Source organism: Vigna umbellata, chromosome 6 (assembly GCF_029865625.1).
Source record: "Vigna umbellata cultivar VRB3 chromosome 6, Vumbellata_1.0, whole genome shotgun sequence".
In the NCBI taxonomy this organism is placed as follows: Eukaryota; Viridiplantae; Streptophyta; class Magnoliopsida; order Fabales; family Fabaceae; genus Vigna; species Vigna umbellata.
In genome coordinates this window covers 4,682,860-4,701,108 of record NC_142170.1, presented here as the reverse complement: position 1 = coordinate 4,701,108, position 18,249 = coordinate 4,682,860, and the positions used below count along the sequence as shown (strand labels likewise).

The 18,249-nt window shown below is 31.1% G+C and overlaps 3 protein-coding genes across 4 annotated transcripts in view; 2 read left to right on the top strand and 1 right to left on the bottom strand.

Moving 5' to 3' along the window:
• LOC124843372 (Leucine-rich repeat (LRR) family protein) overlaps positions 1–2,542 on the bottom strand; it is a 12,336-nt gene extending 9,794 nt beyond the window's left edge. Inside the window, exons 1-5 of one of the 2 annotated variants that reach the window (XM_088092927.1) lie at positions 2,248–2,542; positions 2,069–2,147; positions 1,835–1,971; positions 1,657–1,743; positions 1,454–1,529 (exon numbers count right to left, since the gene is read on the bottom strand). In XM_088092927.1, the coding sequence (XP_087949053.1) occupies positions 1,454–1,529; positions 1,657–1,743; positions 1,835–1,971; positions 2,069–2,147; positions 2,248–2,312 (444 nt within the window). In that variant the 5' untranslated portion in view covers positions 2,313–2,542. The remainder of the gene's footprint in view (positions 1–1,453; positions 1,530–1,656; positions 1,744–1,834; positions 1,972–2,068; positions 2,148–2,247) is intronic. The other variant, XM_047320105.2, reaches the window with a different exon arrangement.
• Positions 2,543–7,415: 4,873 nt separating this feature from the next.
• On the top strand, positions 7,416–9,206 carry LOC148196620 (uncharacterized). Its single transcript, XM_088093478.1, has 3 exons — positions 7,416–7,581; positions 7,699–8,492; positions 9,189–9,206. Exons 1-3 carry the CDS (start codon positions 7,416–7,418, stop codon positions 9,204–9,206), a joined length of 978 nt encoding a protein of 325 aa, XP_087949604.1.
• Positions 9,207–13,135: 3,929 nt separating this feature from the next.
• LOC124843371 (beta-glucosidase 18-like) lies at positions 13,136–16,988 on the top strand. Its single transcript, XM_047320103.2, is given in 13 exon segments — positions 13,136–13,315; positions 13,443–13,509; positions 13,602–13,660; positions 14,122–14,197; positions 14,287–14,361; positions 14,662–14,749; positions 15,003–15,255; positions 15,366–15,481; positions 15,655–15,907; positions 16,063–16,165; positions 16,414–16,522; positions 16,616–16,825; positions 16,827–16,988. Coding segments are annotated over 13 exon segments (1,608 nt in total). The 5' UTR covers positions 13,136–13,162; the 3' UTR covers positions 16,873–16,988.
• The last annotated feature ends 1,261 nt before the right edge of the window (positions 16,989–18,249 follow it).

The following is an 18,249-nucleotide window of genomic DNA, read 5'->3' as shown; positions in this document are numbered from 1 at the left end:
GATTTAAGTATGCTGAATGACCTAAATCAAGAATTTTACATGAATAAAGACTTACACCAATAAATAGAAAAAAGTTGTAATTAATTTTAGTTCAATTGTAAAGCCAGGTAATGTATGTAAGGAAAATTTCACAGCCCCCAATTTAAAGTAAACACAATCTTCATCAATAGATTTAATATGCTGAATGACCTAAATCAAGGACCAAGAAATAAAAATATATAACCAAAAAAAGGTAAACTACAGAATCTATTCGCTAAAATTGTGCTCAATTCGTTTTGACTTTGGGGTCATAGAGACATAATACATATTAGGCAAAGACCATTATCAAGAGTCTTGGATGCAAGTCTTCATATTATTAAATTCTAGTGCAGTCAGGGGATCTTGACAGAATCTATCATCAATATCAATGTCCAATTAGATTTTAAAGTCAAGAGGTAATGAGCAACTGTAGCTGTAAAGAGAAAGATAATCGACAGTCTGCACAGCATCAGCTTGAGTTCATGCATGTGATGCCACAAAAATAGGTTCAAGCTTAATTCTCTTCTAAGAAATCCACCATTTTGAAGTGGCGAGAAGAAACTTCGCAAATGAAAGGGTAATTTATGTCAAAAGGAGACATACGCTTGTAGAGAGAAATGCCACAAGCATGTGACAGTTAACAGGAAAGTAACTAATTCTTTGGCAGTGCCAGTGACAGGAATTGAACAAATCTTCTTGGAACAAGAAAATAATTTGGCCAACAAATTGCAGTACATCACTGTTGTTATCAGAAAGGAAACTACTTCCTTAATCATGCACCCAAAAGAAAAATTACTCCATTAATTGTAGTGCAGTTTGGAATTTGGATACTGGTCTTAGAAGTATCCAAATATTATCAATTAGAATGTCTAACATTAACATAGAACAAAGTGAACCCCTAAAGAAGCTTGAACACTTCAAAGAAGTAGCTGTGCCCATTTTTTTTTCTTTTATATTTTACAATTTTATTACAATACAAATGAGAAATATCACAATAATTACATTAGTATTAGTAATATTTATAACATTTTATTATTCCTACAATGAATGTTCACTTTTAAAGCATTGGTTCTCTTTGATTTTTCTTTTTTCTTTTTACACATTTCCCCATATTTATTTAAGACTTGTGATTTATTTTAATGTTACACTAATTTTATATTTTAAAACTATAATAGATGTTTGAAGTTCCATAATTTTTAAAATTTGTCAGTAATAATCACTGTTCCATGTTGTGTCCATACTTTCTAGTGGGCTCCATAAACAAATGCCTTTTATAGGCATCAAAATAATAAATAAACTTGATAGCATTTCAAGGTGTAATTCACAATATCACAAGCACAATTTGAAAAAACCTCTTTTCTGTAAGATGAGCAGCATAAGCCAATTGCACAAATAACATCTACTCTCCGAAGTTTCAGAAAGACATAGTCATTACCTTTAAGTCCGACAATTCTAAGCATCTGCCAAGCGAGCTTGGAAGCTCCGTGAGCCTATTATTTGAACAATCAAGCCTAGACAAGCAAATGCAAAAGCCGAGCAGCACGCAAGTCACACATGCAAACAGAATAAGTACAAAGGGAAGCAAACTTCCTCATATCAACCAACCTACGAAAAAAAAAGAAACAGAATTGAGCATACTTCACAAGCGATGCTGCCGATCCCATCTCCTCCGGTATTTCAATTATCGAATTGAACGAAACATCCAACATCTTCAACTGAGGCAACCTACAAATAAGAAACAAACAACAATGAAAAATCCAGCAACACATTTTCAAACTGAAAACAGTAAAAAGCACAACTGAAAACAAAAACTCACTCTCCGATAGCAGCGGGAAGCTGCGTGAGACAGTTGTGGCTGAGATTCAGCACAACGAGAAAAGGCAAATTTCTCAGATCTTCTTTCAACGATCCAATGCTATTGTGAGCCAGAATAAGCTTCTGAAGCTCCACAGCCTGTAAATTTCGTTCACTTGTATTTCATTTCCTTTTAAATTTCATTCCGTTTTCCTATTCAAAATGAAACTTCTGTTCAATTTGAAATGTACGTTACCTCCCACCACTTGTCGTCGTCGTCGCCGCCGCCGCCGCCGAGCCCCTCCAGATTTCGGTAAACCTCGTCGGGAATTTCTCTGCAAATCGAAACAACAGCAATAGCAATCCTCGAATGAATTGAAATAACGGAAAACATAAAAATGAACAGAGCAGTGGAAAGAGTTGGCTAGGGCTTACGTGAGGGAACGATTGGAGAGGTTGAGAGAACCAGAGGCTCTCGCCGCTTTCAGCAACCGATTCATGGCACCGTGTTCAGATCAGATCCAGCGGAGACGAAGAATGCGTTCCAAATTTCAAATGATTTTCGAAAGAAGAATAATAATTATAACAATGATTCTTTCATAGCATCAGAACTTCACAAGCTTGCTTATGAAATCAAGAACATGACAATACAGTGTTTAAATGAACTGCTTGTCTCCGATTTGGTGCAATTTCAATTCATCTTGCTGTTAAAACATAACTAATAATGTTAAAAGGAATGGCTAAACTAAAACTTAAGATATCTCATTGTATTTAGACTAAAATATTAATTTAGTCTCTATTTTAATCTAATTTGTTAAATTTGGTTCTTATTTTTGCTTAGTTAAGTTTTTATTTTTGTTAATTTTATTTAATTTAATCATTTTTTAATAACATTGTCGAAATAATTATCTGAATAATTAACTGAATAGTAGAGAGCTTTTTATCTATCATTTTGCCACATTCCATCTCCTTTATATCTTCATCATTCGCTCACCTCCAAGTATCATGATCTTCTCCACCTTCATCATCTTTTTCCTCACCTCCATCATTAAAGTATTCATCATCTCCTTCAATATAATCTAATTCACCTTCATTATCCTTTTCCTCTCCACCCTTCCACCTAAACTCTTTCTCTTATTTTTTTTCTCAATAACTCATTCACTTCCATCCTCTCAAACACCTTCCACCCAACCATTGATTATCTACTTTTTTTTTCTCCACTTAGTGTACCAAGAAACTTTAGTGGGGAAATTGTTAATTTAAAGATTTAATAAAGAAGCATGACACACCTAAAATCCTAATTCAGGAGTACACTTTAAGAGAAGCAACCTAAGAAACACATTCATTAACATCATAAACGCGCCTTTCATTTCCTTTTCCAATCACTTCTAAGGGACATACCTTTTTTCACTTCCAATCATTATAATTAAATATAACATTGTCATTGTGATTCTGAGTGATCTAGAGAAGCATAATTTAGTGTTAATGTTGTTTCCTCTTAAATAAAATATGCACATTTATTGTGCTTTTCGGCATTCCAATTTCTTCTCCTCCACCCTAAATGTACAATCTCGAAACAGTTAAAACTAAAGAGCAAAACATAAATTAAAATTTGTGTATAAAAATTGTGGAGATGAATAAGGTTTCGAAGATAGAGGTGATAATGGAGGTGAGGAAGATGATGATGCATGAAGGTGAGCGTGTGATGAAGAAACGAAGAAGGTAAAATGTCACTAGAACAATAATGAACCATGTTATACACTCTACGGTTAATTATTTAGGAGTGTTAGTAAAAATAACTAAATTGAACAAAATTAACAAAAATTTGACCCTGATTGAACACATAGGGAAAAAATGAACAACTACATTAAAATTTAACAAATCGAATATGTATTCCTATGGTAAAATGAATACACTTTTATTGTGGTTTTTTTGAAAGAAAATTATGAATTTTTTTATTTATAATATAATAGTAGATGAAAAATTGATTAATTACTTGTAATACAATGTTAGTTTGTATTATTTTATAAACTTTTAAAATTAATAAGCTAAATATTATTCACTTATTTTAAATAAATATTAATAAAGTAAAATCAATTATTTACATTTTTGGAAGAATAAAGAAATAAATAAAAATATTTTACAAAAGTTAAAAGTCACAAGACTTTTGTTACTTTTGGAACCGTTGCTAAAAGTCGTTTATGTTTCGATTATTGGAACAACCGTTGTCATAGGTCTAATTTCATTTTAAATATTTTTTTAACGTAAAGGTTTATGGTCTCAATTTGATCCAAAATCGAAACCATAGACCATTTTTTGCCTTGATACTTACCTCAATCGTTGATTAAAGTATGTGTTTCCTTTTAAAGATGATTTTGTTTATGTAACATCCTACATCACAAAAACATACCTCCATATGAAATAAAGTATGTACAACATAGAAATACATACCAAAATATATTTTTCAATCAAAAAGAGAATTATAACCATAAATTAACTCAATATTTTGACATGCTAATGTACACACACATACATGATTTTGTAAAATCTAAAAAATGATATTTTAGAATTGATAGTGGTTTAAAAGTAGACTCAATTATTTTAATATCAAAAGGATTAACATACATAGTTTTGTTATAAAACAGTTTCATTATATCAAAACATATCATCAATCTAGAAATTATTTTTCTAAAGTTCTATGACTTCTCTCTAAGAATTCTTCTTCTTTGGTCATCTATTTCAAGATTTAAGATTGTTGGAGTGATCCTTGTTGTGAGCTCTTCAATTTAGACACATCAATTTCTTCGTTTGCATAAGTTAATTTTTTGCCCTTTTTTTCTCGATCCAATCTATTTTCTCTTTGCATGTAGTCCTCTTTTGGTTGCATATGTCGTTTAAGTCATCAATATGAGAGTCCCTACTTATCAGTGTTCGTAATGGTACGACCTGATTATTCTTGTGATATTTCTATGTGTAGATAGAACATCCTTTGGAACTAAAGAACTCATGGTGTTTTTAGAGCTATTAGAGTGGTTTAAGAGGTAATGGAAGGTAGCCTATATTGAATTTTAATATTGAATTTTAATATTGCATGTGGATGAATAGATAATTTAGAGTTTTTTATATGTTACTTAATTTGTACTATTTAACTCAAAAAGTTGTGATCAATATGTTATTATTGTGCTATTATGTGTTGGATTAAGGTTTTTATGTAAAGTTTAATAAGAGAGTTACAATTTGAGCAATTAAGCAAATTACCACTTATAAAGTGTTTAAAGTAATCTTTAAGCTAAAGAGGAAAGTAGAAAGTATCAATCTGAGCAATTAAGCAAGCTGGATTATCTCATTTAACATTTTATTGTCATCACGTTGGGAAGTATTAGTAGGTGCTAGGCACAAAATCAAATTTTCAAGTCTGGGAGCATTTTTTCTCCAAGCTAAATGACGCTGGGTTATGTTGTTGGGCGACCTTTTAACAGTGGGCCTTTTAAAGGGTTTTCATTGGGAAAGCTCATGCTCCACTAGGTGAAACCAGAGTCAAGGAGCTCATTGACTTTACACCATTCAGATAAACCTCACTTTAGAGACCAAAATTTAATTTTACAAGTTCTAGCTCATTTTTTATTAACTTAAGGACTCTAATAAGTCATAAATGACTTACCAATACCCTCCAAAATGACCATTTTGACACAAGACTTAAAATTCAAAATCTTACTAGTTCAAACCCCCAAAATATACTTAAACAACTTTGTAAAATACTCCAAAATGACTACCACTCCATTCTAACACACATATCACCTAATTGTCATCCCAAACAAGTTACAAATAACCAAATAATAGCCCTAAAACGATTGCTTCTTCAGCCTAACACCTATTTCTCAAACTCACATATCAAAACCTCCTTTTTTAACTTCACCATCGAAGTATTTGATCCTTCTTCCCTCCAAACACTTTTAATTAAATTTCCAACATCAAAACAACTTCATATTACATCATTCAAGACAACAAAGACATTCAATTTCATCATATCAAACATAGATCATACAATACAATAACATACACATCTAATTGAACTAACATAGCATAATTACTCAAATTAATACTCAATCAAGTTAATAAGCAAACAACAATTAAACTTGCAAGACAATTATAGTTAATGATAAAACATATAGCTTCCCTTACCTTACACTGAAGAAATAAAGCTCTATAAATACCGAACCCTTGCTTAGAGTTCAAGGAAATCTAGAAACGCTTACAAAACATTGAACAAAGATCAAAGAGAGAGAGTCCTTAGAACCTTTGATAAACAGGAAACTAGGAAAGGACATTACAACTCACATGCGATAAGAGATCATTAATCATGATCTCAATTAAGAACGAAAAGAGAAAAAGAAGCCGAAACTTATTTGCTTTATTGAAGACACTGATCGGGTAGAAACATAGACCTCGTTGCTGTAATCGATTAGGTACCACCTGTTACCAATAAGGAGCATTGGTGTCTTGAAGATATTATGATTTTGATGATGCTACAAGATGAAGAATGTGAAGACTTTTGTTGTATTTATTTAAAAGCATTTTGTAGAATTAATTGTATAGGAATTACTTTGTTGATGTAAGAACACTTAGAAGTTTTCCTATTTAGATAGTCTTTGCACAGATAATCGATTATTGGGTGTGATAATCGATTATCATAAGCCTATTTGAAAAAGAGTTGCTCGCGCAAATAATCGATTATTGCTCAAGATAATCGATTATTCCAATCTGAGTCAGTATTACCCAAGTCGCGCAAATAATAGATTATTCCCAGGATAATCGATTATCACTTTTTTAAAAACCCCATAACGAACACAAATAATCGACTATCACTTATGATAATCAATTATCACTAGGAGTTGGGAGATGTCTTTTCAGCTTCTGACCTTGCACGAACCTGGGCTTATAAATAGAGGTCTTCACAGCTCTTAGAATTTAACTTTTCATTTTGAGAGTATTACAACTGTGTGCCTAAGGGAATCTCTCTGTGAGTGAAAAGGAAATCTATGCCATTTTGAGAATACAGTTTGTTTGAGGAAGTTCTCAAAGTGATAGTGTGCTCTTGCCAGGTCTTGTGAAAAGGAGAAGCTCGCGCTTTGTGTGTCAAAGGTCGGAGCGGTTCTCTTCAAGTTGGCTAAGTTGTCTCTTTCGGTTCGTTGGTCGAAGGAAGGTTCTTTTGTTCGTTTGTCGGACGAAAGGTGTTCTCTTTTCTTAATCTTTACTTCATATCTTGTAATATGTACAAACATTATTTAAGTGAAAAAGGTTAATCACTATTCATAGTGATTAACGACTGGACGTAGAATATTTTGATTTGAACCAAGATACAATTTCTATGGTGATTTTCTTGAACCCTACACTCTTTAAACTCTTAGTACATCAGTTGTTTGATAAAACGTTTAAGAGAAAATTAAAGGAACCATTTTTAAAATTGACCAAACAAGTTCTTTGCTTTTAACAATCTGTATCGTACTCTGTGTTTTTAATATTTCCGCTGCGTGATATCGGTACCGATTGTTCCAACAATTGGTATCAGAGCTTGCTTTGATAGTTTTTCAAGTTTTTCAAAAATGGGCAGTGATAATCAAATGTATGTTGAGGGTGCTTCTATTGATAGACCTCCTTTGTTTACGGGGGAAAATTATGCTTTTTTGAAAATAAGAATGCAAATATTTTTGGAGTCTATTAATAGAGGCATTTGGGAAGCTGAACTAAATGGTCCTTATATTCCAAAAAGTATTGTTGATGGTGTAGAAGTAGAAAAACCATATTTTCAATGGACTGCTGAAGAAAATAGACAAGCCCAATTTGATATAAAAGCTAGCAATGTAATATCCTCTACTTTGGTATTAGATGAATTTTACAGGATTTCAGTGTGCAAAACGGCTCAGGAGATGTGGGAAGTTCTTCGAGTAACCCATGAAGGAACCAAGGATGTGAAGCGTGCTAGGAAGAACACCCTGATACAGGAGTATGAGATGTTCAAGATGCAACAGGGTGAAACCATCGCTGATGTGCAAAAACGCTTCACACATATCGTCAACCATCTTTTTGGTTTAGGTAAGAAATTTGACACTGACGAATTAAATGCTAAAATTCTGAAATCTTTGAACAGGACGTGGCAGCCAAAGGTTATTGCGATAACTAAGTCTCAGGACTTAACGTCCATACCTATGGTTGTGCTTTTTGGAAAGTTGAGAGAGCACGAGCTCGATTTGAATAGACTGTGTTCTGAGGAAGCCCAAGGAAAGAAGAAAACATTAGCCTTCAAATCGGAACATTCAAAAAGTAAGAGTTCAGAAAAGGATGAGGAATCTGAAGATGGTGACTCAGACGACGAGGATATGATTCATATGTTTAGAAAATTCAACAAGTTCATGAAATCTAGAGGCAAGGAACAAATTAAAAAGGACCGAAAGAAGAAACAAAGATATTCTTCAAATTACAGGTGTTATGGTTGTGGAGAAAAAGGGCATGTTAACGCTGATTATCCAAACATAAAAAAGGATGAAGAAAATATGTTTCTCAAGAAGAAAAGAGCTTACATTGCTTGGGAGGATAATGCATCAAGCACTTCTAGTGCAAGTGATTCTATTGAAGAAGCAAACTTGTGTTTGACAGCTAATGTTGATGACTCTGCAAGCCAAGTAAGTTGTTCTACTTCTGAAGCTTCTGAGTTTAACTTGCAAAAAGCCTTTCTTGAATTGTTAAATGAATCTGAAAAATTGGATGTTGCTCATAAAAATTTGAAAAATGAGTTTAAGGATTTGAAAATTAAATATGAGAAGGCATTAGATGAAGAAGTTATTTTGAGAAATAAAATATGTAATTTAGAAATGAAAGAGTCTTCAAATGTTGAACATCTTGTTGAATGTCTTTCTTGTAAGAGTCACATGCTTGATATCGATATCCTTGAAAATCTTCTTGAAGTGGCAACTACAAAGAATAATGTTGAAATGCCTATACTTGTTAAAAAGGTTTATAAAAACAAAAGTGTACATAAAAAGAAGAATCAATTTAGAAGAGTCTGTAGAGTATGAGTTGAAAAAGGAATTGTGTGTTATAGAAACCCAAATGATGTCACATGTTTTTACTGTATGAAAAGGGACACACTTCTAACAAATGTAGAATTAAACATTTTGATGTTCCAAATGGAAAATATGCTTGGATTCCTGTTATAAAGTAATTTGTCTCTAACCTCAAAGGACCCAAATGAGATTATGGGGACCAAAACTCTGTTTTGTTTTGCAGGTTAATTTTTCAAAAGGAAAAGAAGGCTCTATGGTATCCTAGTAATTTTTAAGAGCTTTGAAAATAATTTATAAATGCTAAATGTGTCTTAGGTTGAAAACTTGGCCTAACATTGCATTTTTCGGAAATTAACATAAATAATCGATTACCAAGGGATGATAATCGATTATCAAGGTCATTTTCACTCTAACGTACAAATTTGGCTCGCAAATAATCAATTATTTTGTGTAATAATCGATTATCTTAAGTTAAAACTACAAAAAAACTTTTTAAAAAAGTTTTTCTGGGGAATCTGTTTTTGATTTTAAAGGAGAATATTACTTTTAGGGGAGTAATTTTTAATGAATTAAAAGGATCTAAATTCTTCTTGATTTAATTAATTTAGGGAGAGCATCAAGATTAGATGATCTTTTGATTATGATAAAAAAAAAGAGGAAGAAATTTTTTGATTGACATCTTCAACCTCCTAATTATCCTCCAACCCCTCCTTTCTAAGTCTTAATTGCATTTCTTGATTAGAGTTGAATTTCCATTTTGTAATTCATGATGTATTTTGCTCTTTCATGTTATGAAAATTTAAATTTTATTTTGTTTTGAAAGAAATGCATATATTCTTTTGTTGAGGGGAAATTTTTATTAACCATCTTTTTGCTTATGATCAAAAAGAGGGAGAAAGCTTTTAAACTAGTGCAGTTATTACTAACATGTTGTATGTTTTAAGTCTGAAATCTATGCAGATATTTAGAAATGCTTTTAAACAAGAGATTTTTTATCATCATCAAAAAGAGGGAGATTGTTACCAATGAGGAGCATTGGTGTCTTGAAGATATTATGATTTTGATGATGCTACAAGATGAAGAACGTGAAGACTTTTGTTGTATTTATTTAAAAGCATTTTGTAGAATTAATTGTATAGGAATTACTTTGTTGATGTAAGAACACTTAGAAGTTTTCCTGTTTAGAGAGTCTTTGTGCAGATAATCGATTATTGGGTGTGATAATCGATTATCATTAGCCTGTTTGGAAAAGAGTTGCTCGCGCAAATAATCGATTATTGCTCAAGATAATCGATTATTCCAGTCTGAGTCAGTATTGCCCAAGTCGCGCAAAAAATCAATTATTCCCTAGGATAATCGATTATCACTTTTTTGAAAACCCCATAACGGACACAAATAATCGATTATCACTTATGATAATCGATTATCACTGGGAGTTGGGAGATGTCTTTTCAGTTTCTGATCCTGCACGAACTTGGGCTTATAAATAGAGGTCTTCACAGCTCTTAGAATTTAACTTTTCATTTTGAGAGTATTAGAGCTGTGTGCCTAAGGGAAGCTCTCTGTGAGTGAAAAGGGAATTTATGCCATTTTGAGAATACAGTTTATCTGAGGAAGTTCTCAAAGTGATAGTGTGTTGTTGCCAAGTCTTGTGAAAAGGAGAAGCTCAGCTTTGTGTGTCAAAGGTCGGAGCGGTTCTCTTCATGTTGGCCGAGTTGTCTCATGCGGTTCGTTGGTCAAAGGAAGGTTCTTCCGTTCGTTTGTCGAACGAAAGGTGTTCTCATTTCTTAATCTTTACTTCATATATTGTAATTTGTACAAACATTATTTTAGTGAAAAAAGGTTAATCACTATTCATAGTGATTAACGACTGAATGTAGAATCTTTTGATTCGAATTAGGATAAAATTTCTGTGTTGATTTTCTTGAACTCTACACTCTTTAAACTCTTAGTACATCAACTCTTTGATAAAACGTTTAAGAGAAAATTAAAAGAACCATTTTTAAAATTGACCGAACAAGTTCTTTGCTTTAACAATCTGTATCGTACTCTGTGTTTTTAATATTTCTGCTACGTAATATCGGTACCGATTGTTCCAACACCTCCTGATCATCAAACAGATGACTCGGGAATTAGAACTCTTAGAGAAAAGGTTAAGAACTTTAGAAAAATGATTTATGGACGAATGATATGTTTTAAAATAATTAAACTCGTTTATAACAAAAATATTTATAAATAAATCATTTAATATTAAAATAACCCAGTCTCAGTATTTCTAAACTACTACCACTTCTAAAATATCTTTTTCTACGATTTTACATTATTTATTTATTTAATATTTATTTACATAAAATAATTTTAATTTTGGGAGGTACTTATTTTTTCATATTTTCTTTCTTTGATATATTAACATTTTAATATAATGTAATCTTCTAATAAAAATTAGGTATGCTGAAGCTTACAAAAGTCATAATTTAGTTCCGATAATTAGCTTTATTTGTTAATTTAAGTTTTGTAGGGATAATATTGCAACAATAAAATAAATTTATTTTGTTCTTTTAATTATTATTTAAGATTTTTGAGAAATTTGACAAGAGACTTATTGTGTTATATTCTTAAAGATTAAGTTTTGTTACAGTTTCTAATATTAAGTTTTTTTTTAGTTGGTGTTTATTATATATTAATGCAGTCAAACTAGCTTTATAATATCAATCTGTCATTATGTGCAAACAAAGCAGATTGAGACGTTGAAAATAATGCATACTACTATTTTTCATTCAAACATTATATTATTATCTTTATTTAATCAAACTTATTGTTAAAGCTATTTGTATGATTGGCCTATCAATCAAAATCAATTATATGACAAAATATTCTCAACCCCAATGAATACTTGTCATATATAAAGCTTTAATCAATATTATATAATACTATATTTAAAATATTATAACTTAATGTTTCATTAAGTTTTTTTCAATTTTGTTGTTGCGCTTCTTTTTAGTTTCAAGTAAAGTTTAAGTGAGACATAAATAATTGACGCTTATCAGAAAACATGCTATTGTTACTTTTCATGTGCACAATATCATCAGAAAAATTAAATATATAATTAAAATTTTCTGAAGACCAAAAATAAACCTTTACAAAACTATTAAAAAACTAAATTTAAGCCATTATATATATATATATATATATATATATATATATATATATATATATAGTAAACCTATTATAAATATTCCATTCATTATAATAAATATTATCTTATTTTTATTTTAGTATAATAAAAGAAATTATATTAAATACAAAAATACTAATTTATTAATTTTATTTTCATAATTAATTAATATAATTAAGCATAAATTACGTGTTTTTATTGAATGAAAATTTTTAATATACAATTAATTTTAAGCTTTATTTTTTAATTAGAAATATTTAATATTTTATTAATTACATATTGAAATCATTTTTTCTTAACAAATACACGTAATAATCATTATAAATAAATAAATTCAGTAATTTTAATAAATAAATGAATATATTTAACTTTGAAAAACCTGGATTACTAATGAAATTAGAACAGAATGAAATTAAAAGTTTTATATTAAACTATTTTTTTCTTCTAATAAATAAATAAATAATGGGCTGACGGTTCGCCTACCTACTCTCCAAGGTAGAAAGGGATGAAGTTGAGGAGTGAGAAGAAAGAAAAACTATTATTCTGTTAGGTATTCGTGTTTGACGCAGAATTAAATAACTGCTGCAGAAGCAGTTCAAAGTACATTTTACTCCCACAACATCATCCTTCATCCGATAATGATATTCTCACATTAAAAAAAATTTACATATCCATTGCTACTTTTTATTTTATTTTCTATTTTTTTACAAGTATTGTATTTTTCTTATAACCATTTTACGCTTAAAATGGATTATCAATTTGTAATCAGAGATTTGTTTTTCTTCTTCATTATCACATCAATTCATTGCAGTTGCGGATCAATTGGTTAATCCATATATTAGTGTAATACCTTTATAATATTTTTCCTTAATTATGAAATAAAAATATATACAATTGATTATGCAATAAATAAATGGAAGAGATAAAGTTAGAGAATGAATGTGGCATGATAAAAGTATTATAATAATGAGGTTTCTTGCGAAGTGTGAAAAACGCACCTGATACACAGATATATTTCAATTATTGAATGTTGAGAACAAGCATGATTTCTGGCACCCATAACTTGAGCCAGTGTTCATGTTGAGTGAGTGATATCATTAATCATATCAACAAGATGAAAAAGCTAGAGAGGCAAGTAAGAGTTGTGATGATCTTGCTTTGCTGCGTTAATTTTCATGGCCAAAGCTGTGATGAAGTTGAAGATGGAATCAGTAGATCTCATTTTCCAGAAGGGTTCCTCTTTGGAACAAGCACTTCCTCTTACCAGGCACGGTGTTTACTTTGCTTTCTCTGCTTCCATAAAGTAGTTTTATTTTTCCTTACAGTGGTTATTTTCCCTCTTGAAATATTGAAAATGGTGTTTCTGTTAATGGAATTTTCTGAAACAATAACAGATTGAAGGAGCACCCTTTGAAGATGGTAAAGGTTTAAGCAACTGGGATGTTTTTAGCCATATACCAGGTTAAATAGTGGTCACTAGTCATCTCATCATTTCACTCTATATTCATTGCTTCTGGTGCATACAATCACTATTGCTTTTGATCTATTTTCAGGTACGATAAACAATAATGAGAATGGTGACATTGCAGATGATCATTATCATCGTTATTTGGTAAATATTAGTTTAGTATTTAGAGAAAGAGAATTTTGTAGAAGGTTATTTTTCTCATTTGTATAGGCTGCGGAAGATAGGATTGGATCGAGAGCCTTGAAGCTAAATGCTCTTATACCAAGAAAGAGAACTTTGTAGAAGATTAATTTGATTACTGCTATCACATATTGTGATCATAGTACACATAATAAAGCTAGTAATTATAAAATAGAAATTTGACATCATTGGTCACATAACATGCACCAAGACATGGCATAATTTAAGGAAATGTCTAATCAATTTTTTTTCTAACTTTTAGCATGCACTAATTATACTTTGACTAACGAGAAGTATTGAAACTTGTAAGCACAACTAAGATGTCAAAGTACATAGCAATACCTAACATAAACTTATTGATAATAGTAATACAAACTTATTGATAATAATCTGACACTGAAGTGTTCTCCTTGTGATGTTGACAGGAAGACATTGAGTTGATGTCGTCTCTCGGGGTAGATGTATATCGATTCTCTATCTCATGGACGAGGATTCTACCTAGTAACTATCTAAACCTGCATACTAGTTCAGTAGATACCATAATCTTATTTTTCAAAATTTCTGATTTTGATCTTCATGAGCCATAACAGGAGGCATATATGGGGACATAAATCCAAGTGGGATAATATTTTACAACAAGATAATAGACAATCTGCTACTTAAAGGTGAAGTAACAATGTCAATGTCCATTTGGTTCATTATATCCATAGTTTTTACTTTGTGTGGACTTAGTTTCTTAGGAATTTAAGGTGAATTATGACTAAAATTGAATAAAAGTAAGTAACATGAAAGAAGAATCCAAAAACATGAGTTTGTTCACCACTCAACAAAATGCTGGAGAAGAAATTATGTTACAAACAAGTTCCATATGATTTGTATAAATAAGCTATTTTATAAGATAGTATTGAAGCTATGTTAAATCCATTAAGCTGTACCTAAATATAAACATGATGTACTTGGTACAGGGATTGAGCCTTTTGTGACAATAAATCATCATGACCTGCCACAAGAACTGGAAGAAAGATACGGTGGATGGCTTAGCCCCTTAATACAGTAAATTTGCAACTCTGACTTTTTGTTTACACGTAATATATAAAGCTAAAGTGTTTGAGATTTTATCAGTTTTTCAATGAAATCTCATGTAACCTTGTGCATTGGTTTTTAACTGTCTCCCATGATTCAATTAACCAACTTCATTTAGTGGATGAGGAACAAGACTTTATTGGTGTGGTTGGTTGTCACCCTGCAGAATCCCCTACATATCACAGTGAAACAATTATACCTGCATATACTTCCTTTGTTGTAGGAGAGATTTTGTTCATTTTGCTGAAATCTGTTTCAAGAGCTTTGGAGGCAGGGTTAAATATTGGACCACCATCAATGAGCCAAGCCTGGTTACAATCAATTCCTATATGAAAGGAACATATCCCCCTGGTCACTGTTCGCCACCTTTTGGAAATTGTTCTACTGGTAACTCTGATGTTGAGCCCCTCATTGTCATGCACAATAGGTTACTGTCACATGCCAAGGCTGTTGAATTATACCGCAAACACTTTCAGGTAAAAAAGAAAGTTCTTCTCAAGTACAATTTGTTGTCATCTTTTCTAGGATAGAAGAAAGAAGGAACGGTATAGTTTGTTTAATCAGCATACAACTCATGTTAATCAAGGCAAAGCAAGGTGGAACCATTGGCATTGTTGCACACACCTTCATGTATGAACCATTTAGAAATGAAGAATGTGATAGACAAGCTGTGAAAAGAGTCTTGGCTTTTGTTGTAGGCTGGTAAGTTGTTATTAAGTACCATTTAATATCCACAAAAAAATCAAAAGGGTTTTGCTTATGACAATCATGCCTAATAAACTATGGTGTAGTAGACTATTATTGAAGAGGGTTGCAGCACACAATCCTGTTATTTCTATGTTTAAAACTTTTCCTGCTCTTTTTCTGATATGAAGGGTCTTAGATCCCCTAGTTTTTGGTAAGTACCCAGATGAGATGCACTCTGTCCTTGGAAATCAGTTGCCACTGTTCTCTCCTGAGGAGAAGAGACTTATAAAAGGCAGCATAGACTTCATTGGCATCAATCACTATGGATCTCTCTATGCCAAGGATTGTTCCCTCTCTGCTTGTGCTCAGGGAGCTGATCATCCAATAACAGGCTTTGTAGAAACAACTGGAATCAGAGATGGTATTCCAATTGGTGACCAGGTCCCCTTATTCTGTCCTCCTGCTACTCTTTTCATTATACTATGTTTTCTTTTCTTGAACTTTTTTCATTATTTTATGTTGTTAACTCAAATGTTTGATCAAGGAACAGGCATTGAACATAATCTTTCATAGATTTCTTTTTTTGTTTTAAGCAGACAGGAATGCCACTATTCTTTGTTGTTCCAATGGGCATGGAGAAAATTGTTGACTACATTAAAATAAGATACCATAACATGCCCATGTACATTACAGAAAATGGTATCTCCAAAATCTCATTTTCTCCCATTTTGCTTTAATCTCTGTTCTTATTGCTCATTAATATTTACCATTTTATGTTCAAGTAAGAGACCAAGAATAATGACCATGCAAGATTTTTTTTCATGAACATGATCCATACAAGGCTTCAAACCTGATAATCAAAGACTAATGTGTTTCTGAGTTTTAGTCTGGCTTTTAGGAATGAGTTTATTAACAAATTTTGGACTGCTAATTCAACATTGTTTCAGGATATTGTTTACCACTCAAACAGAATGTGACAATAAATTATCTGTTACAAGATTTCAAAAGAATAGATTATCATAAAGCCTATCTGGCAGCTCTGCTTAGAGCCATAAGGTGAGTAATGAGGACAAACATATCTGCATCATTCATGTTTAAGGTTAATTTGGATTATTTGTTTGCTGAGAAACAGTAATTTGTGATGTATAGAAAAGGTGCAGATGTAAGAGGATACATGATATGGTCATTGATGGACAACTTTGAATGGGCAAGAGGGTATGAAATGAGATTTGGGCTTTATTATGTGCATAGAAACACTCTTGAACGAATTCCCAAACTTTCTGTTCAATGGTTTTCTAGTTTCCTCAACAACAGTATCAACACCAACACAAGAGAAGATTTGAGATTTGAAAAAGCAACATCTTAGAGGCAAAGATTTGAGAAATTTCGATTTAGATTGTGTTTGAACTGTCTCGGCAATTTCGATTAAAATTCATCGATCATGAATATGATCCATTTATTGTTCATTTGGAATCTGTGGAACATGGTAGAAAAATTATAATTTGTACATCTTTTATACTGTGATCTTTCTTTATTAGATGTGAAGATAATTTTTTTTTTACTTACCTTGAATGATGGGATGACCATGTTTTATATTCTCTCATCCAATTATAATATTTAATAGTTTCAGTGTTTTTTTTTCTCTAATTTTTCAATATGTATTATTAATAATTTTGTCAATTTATATCATTTTTATTAAAATGAGTTAATGTGTTCTCTTCTTAACATGTATTGTAAAAGTCAAGTCATTTTAGTGCTATATAGTCATTTATATTATTATGTCCTCACCTTTTAAACACTCACAACACTAATTTAACATAAGAGATCACATGAAAAATTTAATAAAAATGAGAACAATATAAAAAAGAAAAAAATATATATCACATTTAGACAAAAGAGACCATTACACCAATTTTATGGAAGAAAGGTTTGTTTCATTTGTATAGTGCTATAAGGCATTAGAAATTTTGTGTTAAATATATAAGTTGTTTATATGTTTGTTAAATGTGATTTTGTGTTATTTTTATTTATGTTACATCCATTTTTAATGAAAAGTTATTTTAGATTCTTTTTCTCTGATAAAAATTACAAATTTTACTTTTACTACTAATATTAAATTTAGATAACAAAATCATATTATGGATACTAATTTATACACTATGAGATAAAATCCACTATAATATTTTAAGAGAATAGTTAATATTAATTATTGTAAAGATTTAAAAAGTGGTATTTTAGGAGTGACTGTTATTTAAAAGTATTGATATTTAATTATTTTAATATTAAATGGTTTTGATATAAATAGTTTCATTATAAACTAGTTTTATTATTTTAAAACATATTACTCTCTAGAAACCACTTTTTTAGAGTTTTCTGACTTTTCTTTGAGTTCTTCTCATGCGTTCATCTGTTTGAAGATCAAACACCACCTGAGTAATCATAGTGGCGAGATCTTTAAATATATCTGATCAGTTCCTCCAAAAGAGTAAGTTAATTTCTACTCTTTTTCTTTGGTTTGTCTTGTTTCCTTTGCACGCGAACCATAATATTTTTGTATATGTCATTTAAGTCTTCAATAAGACTCTTTGGTGATCAGTGGTTATAAAAGTATACCCTGATCATGCTTCTATGAGTTATAGGTGCATATAGAGTTCCTTGAGTTGGTGGAGTCGTCTTAGCTCTTGTAGAGCAGTTGAGTCCTCTGTAAGGTAAGGGAAGTTAACTACCAAGTTTTGTTGTTCTTAATGTTTTGTTAACTTGTATGGCATGCTTGATTTGATTAG

Coding starts and splice junctions, on each gene's coding strand:
- LOC148196620 (XM_088093478.1), top strand. CDS start 7,416: ATGGGCAGTGATAATCAAATGTATGTTGAGGGTGCTTCTATTGATAGA. Junction 7,582..7,698: donor TGGTCCTTATATTCCAAAAA/GTATTGTTGATG, acceptor CTTTGGTATTAG/ATGAATTTTACAGGATTTCA.